The 14,904-nt window shown below is 41.4% G+C and overlaps 1 protein-coding gene across 7 annotated transcripts in view; it reads right to left on the bottom strand.

Moving 5' to 3' along the window:
• Window positions 1-346: 346 nt before the first annotated feature.
• The window catches only part of nhsb (Nance-Horan syndrome b (congenital cataracts and dental anomalies)), a 47,094-nt gene continuing 32,536 nt past the window's right edge, over window positions 347-14,904 (bottom strand). For 2 of the 7 annotated variants that reach the window (XM_016675407.1, XM_016675412.1), the window contains exons 2-13: window positions 10,539-10,691; window positions 10,315-10,451; window positions 9,831-9,878; window positions 9,286-9,330; window positions 9,144-9,194; window positions 8,894-8,956; window positions 8,573-8,765; window positions 6,226-6,360; window positions 5,954-6,106; window positions 2,525-5,716; window positions 1,993-2,116; window positions 347-1,856 (exon numbers count right to left, since the gene is read on the bottom strand). In XM_016675407.1, the coding sequence (XP_016530893.1) occupies window positions 1,223-1,856; window positions 1,993-2,116; window positions 2,525-5,716; window positions 5,954-6,106; window positions 6,226-6,360; window positions 8,573-8,765; window positions 8,894-8,956; window positions 9,144-9,194; window positions 9,286-9,330; window positions 9,831-9,878; window positions 10,315-10,451; window positions 10,539-10,691 (4,928 nt within the window). In that variant the 3' untranslated portion in view covers window positions 347-1,222. The remainder of the gene's footprint in view (window positions 1,857-1,992; window positions 2,117-2,524; window positions 5,717-5,953; window positions 6,107-6,225; window positions 6,361-8,572; window positions 8,766-8,893; window positions 8,957-9,143; window positions 9,195-9,285; window positions 9,331-9,830; window positions 9,879-10,314; window positions 10,452-10,538; window positions 10,692-14,904) is intronic. The other 5 variants (XM_016675410.1, XM_016675411.1, XM_016675408.1 and 2 more) reach the window with 5 other exon arrangements.

The raw sequence follows: 14,904 nt of genomic DNA, 5'->3' as shown, positions 1-14,904 counted from the left end.
CATCTGCCCTCACTGGTTCACTTAAATTTGCAATGAAACACACATTTCCTTTTTTTCTGGAATGGCAACTTTTGCTAGCAGCTGGGAAGAGCAATAAATTTTAATGTCAGCTTTTGACAAGTGTGAGATTTAATTTTAGTGAAACTTTGCATGTAGCTTCATATAAATTTATACGTTCAGGGACTTTCAAATGCCCTGCCACAACCAACTCTGTAGGAGAAAGGCCACTGTGCGATTGTCCAAAATTAGCCTGGATGATAGACAAATAGGTGCAAGCCCTTGCTCCTTCTGTTTTTCGATACTCAAAGAAAAATCTGTTTTGATCTATGTAGCGTAAATGCAACTCATATCTTTCGCAGTGACGTAATCGATTCTCCTGTAATACAAAATAAGTACAAAAATGTTGACAGAAACTAGGGTCAGGGATTCTTTCCACATAGGTCATGCAACAAGTTGAAGTCTTATCATTTTCTGAGGCGCATCTTTACAAAAATACATGCATCATGTTAGTATTTGGATATCATTTTAGTCGACAAATATAAGATTGGCTCTTTGTAATATACTTTATGGCAGGTCTGCAGATGTAAATATAATAAAAAACTTGGTGCTGAGTTGAGACTCTTGCTAGTGACTTCCACATCGAACCGACTTTGCTTGTTGGCAGGAATACTGAGTAGAGTCTAGGAAGTCTGGCTGATGCAGTGGGCACCATAGGTTGAAAGAATACAAAATGTGGAAAGAATTTTTAAATGAAGTAGTAAATCAGTCCCCAAGTGACATACGTGCACCCGCACCATTGAAAACACAAAAAGTAGAAATATTAGTAAAGATTGCATGTGCCTCTACATGCACACTCACTTTGTCACAATATTATGTCCTATCATTTTCCAAATACTTGAGATTTTTTTTTTTTTTTTTTTTTTTTTATTTTTAGAAAAAGGCCTGTTCAACCAAAATATTCCTTGCACTTTTAAAGAAGGGGACTATTCTTCACTAAATAAGGTATTTAGATATATTTTCAGGATTTCATTATAATCTTTTAACGATTCTCTATCTCACAACAGTCTGCCACTTTTAAACAGTTAGCTTTTAGCTGAGTGCATTTCAGCAACAGTCAGATTTGAAACGTTGCAGGAATCCCTCCACCGGTGAAAAGGAGAAGTGCAGGTTTTGAAAATCCAGAAAACAGCTAAGAACGGGCAAAAGTTCTTATCAGGTCATTTTATGACGATCTATCATCATGAGGGCTCCCATCTGAGTTTTCTGTCTCCCCTTCTGAAATGGCTTGCATGGGCGCTGTGTAGAGGCGACTGCGTGTACTGTAGCGACTGCTGTTGGCAACCGGGGGGATCCGAGAACGTCCCTGTCGAGATGCAGCTGACATGGGGAGTGTTTTGGGAGTGAAACTTTCCGAGTTGGCCCGAGGAAAAAGGCCTGGTATCTGGATCGGGTCCAAACCAGAGATTGGGGGCTCCTGAGGCATAGAAGATTGCTCATCTGCCTGTCTAATTGAACCTTCTTGAAGGGACTCCCCTGGTGTTTTAGGGGTAATGGGGCTCTTCAAAATCTCTGTCGCCGACATGCGGTAGCTAGAATCAGACCTGCTGCCTTTCTTTAGCAAAAGAAGTTTAAACTCCTCGTTGGATGTGCTGGATTTCTTAGCACTACGATAAATTGGAACAGGAGCTCTCTGTGACCCAACAGCATTGGCTAAAGTAGCAGGAAAGTTAAGAGGAGGAGCTGGAGGGACAACACCAGTGGAAACATTACTGGGGGTTACAGCTGACACAGGGCAAAGACGAGACTTCACGTTTAGGTCTCCTGAATCTTTACGGCCAAGGACCTTTCTTTTGGATCTGAATAAAGAAATTACAAAATAGTACAAAGGAACATTGTCAGTGAATAAACATGAACTTCTTCGTACACTTGAAATAGTCTAAAGTTACATTGCATTGCACGTAAAGGCAATCTAAGTGCAAACTGTACAAATACCTGTGTATCATGGCAAAAAGGTCTTCTGTTGTACGACTCTTGTTAGGGGATGTAATAATAATGTCGTCATCCACTTTGGTGTCATCCATCAGAGGGGAAAGTGAATTGTCACTCGGTGTGGAATCTGTCAAACACAACATCCCCTTGATATGTCTTCTGTTTGTCTGAGTACATATGCTAAAACATACTGCTCTTTACTAAATACTACTCTATATTCTTTAAATTTGTGCTTAAAATGAGATTTGCTCATTGGCAGATCACCACAGTGGACTGGTTTATTCGGTGGGTAGACAATGTTTGGACTAATATGAAGTTGGATCCAATACAACGTAAGTTGAAATGGGAAAGAAAACAATTTTTAACAGAGGAGAATAGCATATCTACCTTATGAGGACACAGAAGATTTGGTTTCACCATAATGTGTGTTTGCTTCAAAACCATTACAAGCAAGATCCCCACCCAGTGCACTGTTTATGTTCTGTAATAAGCAGTATACAAACTTATTTTAGTTTGATTTAGTTTTTCAGCTTACCTTTGCTGAAGTAATCCTCAGTGTCAGGAGTGGTGGAGTCATCCTTGCTCTCTTGGAGTTGGTGCGGATGGGCACTTCTGGTAGCACCTGATATCACTTCCCTCTCTTCTTCATGCACTTCTTGTCCTCCTTTCCTTGCATCGCTGATTAGATAAGGATGCGATGCCTCTGTTGTGTTACCAGGCACTTTGACAGGACTAGCCCATGGCCCTGAGTTTAAGTGGGATCCCCCAACAAATTCATAGGCTGGGGGAGGAGGGTGGTCCGATCGCATTCCTCCTCTGGAACATGCAGCCCTCTGTGGCTCTTTTACCTGCTCTTCTTCTTCCTCTTCCTCCTCCTCCTCGTCCTCGTCGTCATCCTGGGAGAACGAGCGCTCCCCCAAAACTCTAAACTCGGAACGTGCATGTGTTGAGTGGGTGAGCCCCCTGAACTCTGTGTGTGAGTGAATATGAGTGTGGAGATCCACAGGTGAGGGGTGTGGAGCACGTGGAACTGGTCTATGCAGGGGTGAACTGTCTTCAGAGATGTCTGATGAAGGGTCCATCCTTGTTCTGAAGGCAGTCATGGCCCAAAAGGTTCCTGGTCCATACCGGTCCTGCCTTAGAAGCAGACTTTCATACGATGGAGGTCCATCAGGATGGCGACCAGGTGGAGGTGGCTGTGAACGTTCAGGAGAAGAGGTGTGATCATGACATGGGGGTCTGGGAGGTGGCCTTCTGGGAGGGAGAGGCCTGGTATTAACAGGGGGAGGAGCCAGGGTGGAACCACTTGGGGGACATTTTGGCCTTGTTACAGTCTCAGTTCCATTCGCGGTGTCCTGGTACGTTGTGGAAGTACTCTGCGGCTCTGAAGATTGGCTAACTGAATGAAGCTGCACTGAACGAATTGTTGATGGAGTAACTGGCAAAATGTTTGAGCCTGGATTTGTTAAAGCAGATCCTGGACTTGGTGGTGGGTTGGTATTGGTTATCTCTGGGACCATTATTTTTGGTCCAGCGGACAAAACATTTGCAACTCTGTGTTTGTTGTGGTGAAGGGTGTGCATGTGGTATCCTCGGTGGGATAAAGTGTGTCTCACATAGCCTCCATGTAGAACATTGAGATCAAGTTGAGAAGGTGGAGGTGGAAAGTCTGGATCTCTCTTATTGCAAAATGAAATGGAAGCCCCATCTCTGGGAAACTGTTGCAAGGAAGAGAGAGATGACTTCCTTTCTGGCACTTTAGGTTTTCTCTTGCCAGTTGAAGGGGACAGTGGTCCTGGGAAGAAGGCTGCTGAAGATGAGGGTAAGGTTGATGTTGGGGTTTCTGATTGGCTGGAATAACCACTTGATGGTGAGGCTAGGCCGGCCAGTTTCTCAGGTGACCCAAGTTTAAAGTCTCCAGATGGGAGAGATGGACTGCTTTCCTTGGACTCTAAGGTCTGTGCAACAGCCTGGATTTGCGTTTCTGTGGAAGAGGAAGAGCTGTCTGGTGACTTCATACAATCCATAACAGTGGTGCCTGTAGCTGTGCTTGAGTTAGACATTGATGCGTACTCACCATTATTAGACTTAAGCTCACTGTTGTGAAGCCACAGATCTGCATAGTCAGACTGCACAGCACCTTCATCCTTAAATGAGTGCGTATCTGCAGAGCTAAAGGACATGGGCTCTACTATGTCCATGGCTCCTCCCAGTCCCATGCCCCAAGTTCCTAAAGACTCTGCAACCAGACAAGATGACTGTAATGGTTCTGGAGCTCCTCCAAGTTCCAAGTCCAGTTCCAGTTTCATATCTGTGGAAGACGAGGTAAGTTCTTGCTCACTAACCATCTTTGGTTGATCCTTATCTGCTTGTGTGTCTGTTCCAACATCAACACTACTATTGGTTTCCTTTAGTGAGGATGTTCGCTTGGGTGGTGGAGGTTTGATTTTTGATTTCCTTAAAGGACGGCAAGTTCTCCCTAAAGTCATAGTGCCTGTTTTGAACTCAAGTGGAGGCCGAGGATAACCTCCATGAGATAATCGTTTTGCCACAGTGTTGGACTGATGACAATCAGGCCCTAGGTCTGCATAGTTACATGTGTATTCTCTGTAGGTCTGATTATACTCCCCAAGATTCACAGAGGATGAGTAGAAACCTTCTGTATCAGATGGGTAATGAGACCCAGGTTCTTTTTCAGCATTTGTTTTCTGTTTACTGAAACATGTTTGGTCATTAAGACCTTCCATTGAACTGTATTCTTGAAGAAACTGGTGGCTTTCTCTTAGCTTTTGGGTGGGATCTGGGTCTTGATCTGGATCGGTCTGATCTTGGTCTTGGGGGTATGTCCACTCCCCTTCGCTGGCTGTACTGACCCCTGCATCATCTAGCTGGTCTGTGGCTGATGATGTAAAAGAGCTTGATCTGTGGCCTTGACTCTGGGGCCTGAGGTCAGAGTGGTAGGAAGGATCCAGGGAAAATCCTTCATCAATGGCATTGGGTGCTGTATTAAGTGATAACTCTGAATCACAGTGGGAAGAGCCTGTCAGGGGTGGAGAAGAGGGAGGGGGGATGGTTTCAGATGTTTGTGAGGGGCAGGTGGAGCTGGAGCCACTCCAGTTTCCACTTGACGACTGGTGGTCCTCCTTGTGGTCCACATGACTGCCTAGAACACCTGTAGTAGACACTGAGTGAATAGGGCTGCTAAAAGTATCAGAACTGGATGAAATTTCACAGCTACCCATGTCAGCCTTGCGGGGCAAGCGAGAACGACCCCTCTCCATCCAGCTATGTTCTGGACTCCCACCTCCTCCGCCGCCCCTGTCTCTTTCACTAGACCTCTGCAGTCTTTTTAGGCTTCCAAGTTGCAGTGGCTCAGGGGCTGCCTGATCATCTGTACTCTCTTCTTCATCCTTCATCATCATCATCTTCATTCTTGGACTTGGTCCGGATGGAATGAAGTCCTCTGCTTCATAAGGTGATAAATCCTCATCTTCATCATCATCATCATAGTTGTCATCATCGTCTTCATCACTGTCAATTAGACGGCCGCCCTCTCTTGGAAGGCTACGTGAGCGTAAGCGGCCACCATGTGTAGAGGCTGTTGTGTATGTTGAGTCCGACTGGTCACCCAAGGAGGAAATGTTACCCGTAGAATGGGACAGAGAGGCAGGGATACCTTGATGGTTGCGCTGAGCTCTAATACGCCTTCTGGAGGGAGCAGCTGTACCTAAAAGGTAGAATCAGAAGAGAGAATCACAGATGTTTTTATTTTCACTGTCTGAACCAAAAGATATGAGTCGAAGATGAATGTAAACAGATAGCTCTATTCTAGCAAAGCAACGGCATTGATTTTAAAGGCTAGACCAAACAATTACCAATCAGTCTTGTCTGCTAAGAATATCTTTCCCTATTTCAAATTTTAACTTGCAGTGACATTCTCCATACTTTGTGATCTGAAACATACATGCTATAAGGAAATCATCTGTCTGGCAGCCAGAGTCACGAGTGTGATGGAGACGCCCACTAATTGAGAGGTCCTCTTGACAGAGAGATAGCTGATGTGAATTGGCGTGGATGATCACTGTACGCTCTCTTGCCACAGGTGATTCATCTGAGTCTGAAATTAAATGAAATAAAGTATATATACATTTTCTTCATGATGTGGCAACTGTGAATAAGTCATGTGAATCCTAACATCAACCTACATGTATCTGCATTAACATTGCATTAACATACCCATGTCCTGTTGTACCCGTTTGGGTATGCCAGTGATAGTCTTTCTCCTCCTCAGCTTCCTTCTTCTCTGAAGCACCGACTGGGAGTGAACTAGAGAGCATCGGGCACTGGCCTCTCTGTCAAACCCGACTCCTGCTTTGACAACAGAGAAGCCAGTAGACATTTACAAGTCTGAAGCAGAGCAGTGCAGATTCTCACTAATGATTATGTGCCCAAATGATTTACTCGTGCTGAAAACTTATATCATTAACAAAATTATATATTGCTTAAAACATCCTTGCCAAATATATTTCGAACAATGAGGACATATTTGTGTCTTTGTGTCTTTCTTTCTTTCTTTCTTTCTTTCTTTCTTTCTTTCTTTCTTTCTTTCTTTCTTTCTTTCTTTCAACAAATCTTCTTGACATTAAATCTTACTCTGTTGTATTTATTGTCTGTTTATTTCCCAATAAATAATTGAATTGTGGGTTGAGCTGCAGGGTTGAGGATGTGGATTGATTATACACTGGCAATCATATAAATATACTCTTATAGTCCTCAACTCTATTCATGAGAAAAATACACCAACAAAGCTGAATATAGCAGAGATTACCTGCAGAATATGGAAGTGTGGCATGGATGGAATGGTTTGTTTTCAGTCATGACCCCAGCACCAATTAACACTTGTGGGTATAAACTTAAAAGTGCTGTCCACCCCAGACCAAGAACAACTATACATCGTCTTATTTGCAGCAAATGCTGGGTATGGGGGATTCCATCCTACAGAATTGTGTAACCAAGCTGGTGACCAGCATGAGAAGGAGTTACCAGGTGGTTGTGTTCTGAAGCTTCTCTGTGTTGGAACCCAGCCACGAAGAACTGAATTACACACAGAGAACAACCTGGAAAAGTGTGATCACTAGACATGGTGAACCAGACTTTGGAGAATAGGACATTTTTATCTCTTATTCTGTAGCTTTCAAGGACTGCATCGGGAAGACAAGTGCATGACACCCTTCACTGCTGGCAAAAAAATAGGACTTCATCTTCAAAGAAACCCTGGAACCAAAACTGAGCAGTTTGCAATTGGCTAACCGGCAGCCATATTCCAGCTGAAGATAAGTGTGAGCAAGCATATTAGAAATTATGCAAAAATAATCAAATTAATGATAGATTCCCCCCCAAAAAAGACTGTCTTTGATCCTGCCTACTACGATTGAGTAGGCAGGATCAAAGACAGTGTCCTGAGAGAAGAGGAACCACAGCTCCACACATGCTGCCTGCATTTGCTTGTCCAACCCAATGCTTGCCCCACGGTCTTTCTGATCATGCTTGCCCCAGGCCAGAAAGTGCTTCCCAGAGTTGGGAGAAGAGGAGCCATGGGTGCTGCTCGTGTGCACCAGTCCCACGTTGCTACCCCAGCCTGCCGCTGCAGAGGTTCCCTCTGATCACACCCTCACGACTTCCTTTGTTCATTCTCCACTCCACTCACTGAGATTCCCCTATTCTAAAGAACGTCTAAAGTTATTAGTGACTTGCGACAACATTGGATCATTTAATCCGATTGTTGTCACTGTTCAAATGCATTTTGATATTGTATCAGTTTTCATTATTTTCTTAATTTTTACTTAGTAGTTTAGCTGAGAGTCACTAGCTCAGTGAGTTCATTGTTTGACGTACTTTAACTGGAAGGTTGAATTATTTTTGTCAAAAATATTCTTATACTTGAGAGAAATTGTCTGTGTTTATTTTATGTATGTGCAGAGCCAGCTGGTCAAGAATGTCAGTGCTGAACTTAATCCTTCATCTATTGTTATTTCAAGCCCCATCAGGCATTTATTCTTAAAACAATAACGAAGACTGGAAACTATTTGACTATTATTTGCTGATAGTCAGATGGTGGACCGGTGTAGCAATTTTTATTTTAATTATTTTATTTGGCATTTATTAATAGTTTTCATAGCCAAACCAATGCATAGCAATTGTCGACCTGACACATTACGTTATACTTCAAAATACTAATCAAGTAAACAATAACAAACAACAGAGATTGGCAGAAAAGATTTAACAATTCTTTCATGGCCTCAACCCACAAACCAAACTCTGCTGCTCAAATATGACACCATTTAAAGGGAAATAAACAGGTTTCCCAGTGGTATAAGATGTACTGCTAATACGCATCGTTAGAATAAACAAATAACTGACAGAAACTACAGAAACTCAATGTAGTTTCTGTACTAAGTTTAGTTTTGTGGCTAAATCATGTGTCTTTGTATCATCTCTTATCATGGAGCAACTGCTGAAGTACTTTTGCCTATGAAAGTGAAAAACATTCATTCAAATCCTTTTAATCCCCTGTTAATTTTACCTGTGACATTAATGGGAATAATGCATGAAGAGACCGCTTGAGAATCGCCATTTGTCTTCTGATCTGATGGAGGGACGTTTTCCTTTGACCAGTTCGCCTGCTTGTCTTGGGCTGAGGGGGCACTGTGGTTTATGGCCTTGGCTGTTTGACCTGCAATGACCTCACTACTTTCACTTTTCTCTATCGAGGTAACCTGGAAGAGACATGCAAAATGTTACATGTGATTTAGCTCACTATAAACCACTGGGCTTTTTTTATGCTGGCAAGAGACAGAAGGAAAAACAAAAACACAAAGGTTTAAGCAAAACAAATTTTGGATACCTTTCTATTCCATGGAATGAAGATGCAACCTTCAATAGTTTCAAGTGAGTAAAAGCACTCAAACTATGAACACAAAATACAACAAATAAAATTAAATGAAAACACAATACCATGAGTTATCAAAAACAACAACAACAACAACAAATATTAGTAAATAAAATTGTTCAAATTAAAATCAAAATATGACAAATGAATGAAAATATTCTTTCCAAACTTAAGTAAATATTCTGTGTAGTTGCAAACTTCTCACCTTCCTTTCGATTGTTTTTATGTCCTCCTCTCTACCAGGCCTCTCTTGTAGCTTAACAAAACAGAAAAATAAAAAACAATGTTTCTTTTTTGCAAACATAAGAAAAATAAGACAATACTGTGCCATTAATGGAATCCCTTACCTTTCTCTCTGTGGTCTGGATCTCTGTTTCTTTGACAGTCCTCTCCTTCACAAGATTAAATGGAAAGAATTAAAATCATTGCTAAAAATCAAGACACCCTAAGCATCACAGATTTGAATAAACTCCATTCTTTTTTTTAAATAACAAATTAAAATGAAGCCAATTCTAATAAAGTAAAAGTCAGCTGTTCGGCATAAATCATAATTTCCAACCAATCACTCTTGTACAAGGGCAGCTCCTTTGTGACTAAGTTCAACAGCAGCAACGTTAAAACTGTGACTTGTACATATAAAATGTGCGCAAGTAGCATGTAATGTAAGTAAGTATTAGTTGAACATTGTAAAGGGTGCGAGTGTATGTCTCATCAAGTAAAGATGAGTGTTAGTAATTGAACCCAGCTTGTTTTGCTCTGAAAGAGACCAATTCTAAAATGTAGATACACCATGCTTAAAATCTTCATTGGACTGGAGCTGTAGTGCAGTATTTGGACAGAAAGAAAAAGAAGCACTCCTCTTTTCAGGATATGCTGATATGCAAAAACACACCTTTCTGGGTTGATACTCCAGCTCTCGTTCCCTCTCTGCTCTCTCTTGCTGCATGACGAAATTAAACAAAGTTTCAGGTTATTAGATTAGATTTTATATATAAATGAATAATAAAACAATGAATTTGTGTTAAATGGAATTTTTCTCTGAAAAATACATAAAAAGCCCATGTAAAATGTGGAACAACTGAAATGTTTCGGGTAAATTTTGTCTGTAACATCAGTTAATTGACCATGCGTTCGTGTTTACTGTGTATCTTGCTTGAATTAATCCGTTGGCGGTGTTTTCCTTTCCCATATAAAGTACTTCTACCCAGTGATTATTTGTGCAGCTGTCTCTCTTTCTCACTAAATTTAGCTATTGCTCTCATTAACCCTGTAAAGTGTTTTTCTTTACCATAGAAAGTATTGATGGCTTGCTGACTCTCTGTTTACTAGGTATCTTTTATGAAACAAGTTCTATGCCCTGTCTGAAAAAGTCATACCGCTCGTGCGAGCCGACTCCTCTGTTGCCGCCGGATGCTATGCGGTGAGGGAAAGGTGGGCATGGGTGGCGCCACGGAGATGGAGATGGTCACCCTGTTTCTCTCTCGACTTGAAGAAGGCTGATGCTGTTGTTCATCTGCACATCCAAAAACATACATAAAAACTGATCATCTGTAAAAAAGGCACCAAACATATTGCTTCTTTGCGCCTATATTGCTCTCACCGCGATGCAGAGCTCTAAGACTCAGGTGGGCATTTCTGTGGAGCTCCTCCAGACACGGCGGTCTGGTGCACGGGTGAAACACGTTGTGTTGCTGGTGCCATGGAGCCTGATAGTGCGCCGACAGCTTGCTCTCTATATCCAAGTTCGACACAGCTAAAGGGAGAAGGGACAAAGACAGGAAAACATGAAATGGGAACAAAGACTTTTTCAATGATTAAAAACAGGAACTTCCATCCATCCATCAGTTATCTTCCGCTTATCCCGGATTGGGTGGTGAGGGCAGTAGCCTGAATAGGAAGGCCCAGACTTCCCTCTTTCCAGCCACTTGGGTCAACTCCTCTGGGGGAATCCCAAGGCGTTCCCAGGCCAGCCGAGAAATATAATCTCCCCACTGTGTCCTGGGTCTTCCTCTACATCTCCTCCCAGTGGCACGTGACTGGGACGGGTCCAGGAGGCATCCAAACCAGATGGCCAGATCACCTCAACTGGCTCCTTTCAACATGGAGACGTAGTGGCTCTACTCTGAATTCCTCCTGGATGACCGAGCTTCTTGTCCTATCTCTAAGGGAGAGCTCAGAAATCCAGTAGCGGACACTCATTTTGGCAGCTTGTGTCAGCGATCTCATTCTTTTAGACACTACCCAAACCTTGTGACCAAAAATGAGGGTAGAAACATAGATCAACCAGCAAATCGAGAGCTTCACCCTTCTACTCAACTCTGTCCCAACCACAAAAGATTGGTACAGCGCTCACATCACTGGAGATGCATTACCAATCCACCTATCGATCAAATTTGTCCTTATCTGTGAACAAGACCCTGAGATACTTAAACTCCTACACATGGGGCAACACCCTGTCCTCAACTCTGAGGAGGCACTTTATCCTTTTCTGGCTCAATATGATGGCCTCAGATTTGGAGGCGCTGTTCCTCATCCCGACTCCTCATCCAACTCCTTGAGCAAAAGCTGGATTATCTGCATAGAAAAAAACATATTCCTATGAATGCATTTCTGCAGCAGCTTCAAAAATGGCGAGTCGTGCAACCACCCTGCCAGCAGAACAATGTAAACACCACTGGATTCCCACAGAAAACTTCAGACCTTCACACACAACAGGCTTTGAATGCCAAGAAGCAACATTGTGACATAAAACACTTACGAGGCAGGGCAAAGCTTTAGATTTCATGAATTATGTTTTGCAGCTGTGGCACATGCATTCACTTCCCCAAATGAATAAGAGGTTGCAGACGATAACACACTGCTATTTTAAAAGCTGACTAAGTGAACGATGAAGTGACCATCACGTGATAGTTTCTGTTCTCCAAAAGAAGCTAGAATTTGTGTTTTGCAACAATCTGTTTGTTTTCAGGGTTTTTTTTTGTTTTTTTTTTAAAATATAATTGTATAGCTTCATGTACTATCATTAGCTGGTCTCTGTATAAACATTCTATAAGCCAAGAATGTTTGCTAATAATGAACATTGTTCTTCAAAGAAAGGTACCATTTGCGACATTACAACATAAGTAGCGCAAAAATCTGTCAAGCTCAGATCCAGATTCTAATTTGTAATTTACCTTCAGTACCATGTTTAATTTCATATTGTATCAAACATTAGACAATTTGCTAAAGCTGTAATATTATACAGCAAAGCATGTTATTTTTCTGTTGTTTTTTTTGTAATTGTGCAAATAAATATTGCAAACATATTAGATGCCAGCAGGTGGCAGCTAAACCACCCATGAAAGCTGCACGTGCAGATCACCGTGTCTCTCTCTGTCCCTCATGTTTGGTTATCACCAATATATATCATTATATGAAGACAAAAGCACCCCTGCCATCTTGAATGGCAGATGTATAATAGTCTCCATGGTAGGAAGAAGAGGAAGAGGAGGAGTGTGATTATCCATTCCTCTTATCTCCTCTCAAAAGTCCTCTGGCTTTATTTATGAGTCGTTTCCCCTCTTTTAACCTGATATTCAACATGCAGTTGTGTCCTTGAAAGCCATGTTGTACATCAGTAGCCAAGCAACCTTTCATCGCTCATCAGGGCTTTTATTTGCTGCCAATTAAATCAGTGAGCTCACATCAACAGCTTCGGGTTGATTGAAACTACAAGGTTAGAGCAGTTCATTTACACAACATAAACAGTGACACAGCTGCCTGCCCTGAAGAGTGACAACTTCCAGTTCTTTATATTAAGCTATATATTGATCTATCAATCTATCAATCTGTCTGTCTGTGCATATATATATAAATATATATAAATATGTTGATGTAGACATAGATGTAGATATTTTTTCAAAGCAGCTGGTGAAATGTTTTTTCTGCCAGTCAAGTTGTTGTAATTCTTTTGTCAACAACATAAATTAACGTGAGAGCTGCTTGACAAACTGAAATTCAGTTTGCTTCATTAGAAGTTTTTTTTTTTTTTTCCCCCACATGCAATTCACATTCACATTCCCTTGCCATCATACAAACATCAATAGAAAACTCCGCATTTAATTAATCAGAAATGTTTTACTAATTATTGGGAGATTCTTTGTCCTAAAATCTAGGGTGTGGATTGAACAGTTTCTTTAAAAACCTGCGTTTTCCTATGGCAAGGATTAAGAAGCCATTTTTAGTGGTAAAAGATACAGTACACATCTATTAATTATGATTTTTGTTAAATCTAATCCCACGGTGTTAAAAAACAGGTCATGGTAAGATTCGACAATAAATCTTTAAGAAAGCGGAGCTGGCTATTCCTAACTCTGTTTGGCCTGCACTTCATTATCTGTGGCACCATTTAATGTCTGGCAAAGATACAACTGACCACAGATCTGCACTGGTTTAATTGAGTCCCTCTCCTCTGTTCTACCTATCGTATTATTACTGTGTTTCTCTAACTGTTTCCCCCATCTTTGTGTCTGCAGGTGCAGTGTCAGCAGCTTACACTGTCATCATTAAGACTGCCTCTGAGCGCCAGCGGTGGCACACAGAAAGAAGCTGGTGAATAAAATTCACCATATACAGTACACTGCAAAACTGAAAACTGAGGATTGTGGGGCCCAAGTAGTCGGTATTTCTTCATGGTTACTGCTTGTATGAAGCGGAAATATAATTTTGACGGCAGCATTTAATACAGTAGAAAGTAAATTCCCATTTTCTAAATTTATGCAAGAAAAGGTGCAGCTGGTATAATGAATGATAGTAATGTTTAGCATACCAATCAATCTGAAGTTCAGCTTAGCAGAAAGACACAAACAAAACTGCTGAACTATATAGGAGAGCAGCAGGGGAGCAGTGCTGTAAACCTCTAGGGAGGTAGACATATCTGTTGTATAATGTATTTTAATTACACTATTTTGAAGTGTCACAAAAATCATGAGTAATTAAAGCTTATGGCCAAATAGACAAAACTGACACAGGAAGTTGCAATGATACTTCTGAAACGCTCGACGCCCTAACCTGTCTACTCTCTGTGATTTATTTGACTATTGCAACATTTCACATTTATCTTAAATCTTCCTAAAGTATAGCTCCTGTTATTCCAGGCTGACATTAAAAATAAAATCATGGAACGAGCCTCAGATCACAACAGGTCTGTTGATGTAGCTTCTTCAGGTTTTATGAGAAGTTAAACTGTAGTGTAAAACGAGTTGCACCATCAAACCATGAGGAGATCCCAGCAGCGTCCCGTCCTCCATGTCGACCGCAATGAGAACACAGATGTACCATTGCTGTTTCTCCTTCTGGCACAGCTATATGATCTCCCCCTCTCTCTAGTACAGATATGAGTGAATGTAAGTCATTAGTGGAGAATGTATTAGGGTGTATCTGGGTCAGGCAGCACACTCCCTATGGCAGTAGCTGCAGAATCTTGTCATAGCAGACAGCTGTTATATAAGAAACGCTAGCTGGCTGCAAAGGAAATCCTGCCGTGTCCAGCCACGTGCACAGGCATTTTTATTGAGAATTTTTCGAAAAAAACGTTTGCCTCTACGTTTATTTTTCTTTTAACTGCAAATCCAGCTTTGGCACCGCCAAAATTATTCCAACTTTAAGATTAATTTGGCAAAAAAATTAAGTCTTCAATAACAGATTACGAGAGACATTAATGGGGACCTTTAAGTTCACTTTTCTATCTCAGAGGGTCTCTTCTGCAACTTGATGTGCGCCTCTGATTCGTCACATGCTTTAAACGCACGTGCAAATAAGCAACATGTGATATACTTTAGCGTTCATCAGATTATGGTTCCTCCATATGGCAATGGAGTACATTGTAAAAAATAAAGAAAGGGAGTTTCTATTCCAACTAGGTGTAGGCATTGTTAGTGTCTGTCACTATGGCAACTCCTTATCTTAAGATGAAAAACAAAAAACAA

This window comes from Poecilia formosa, unplaced genomic scaffold (genome assembly GCF_000485575.1).
Source record: "Poecilia formosa unplaced genomic scaffold, Poecilia_formosa-5.1.2 Scaffold113, whole genome shotgun sequence".
Lineage (NCBI taxonomy): Eukaryota > Metazoa > Chordata > Actinopteri > Cyprinodontiformes > Poeciliidae > Poecilia > Poecilia formosa.
The sequence above is the reverse complement of the archived record's forward strand: the minus strand, read 5'-3'. Positions and strand labels throughout refer to the sequence as shown.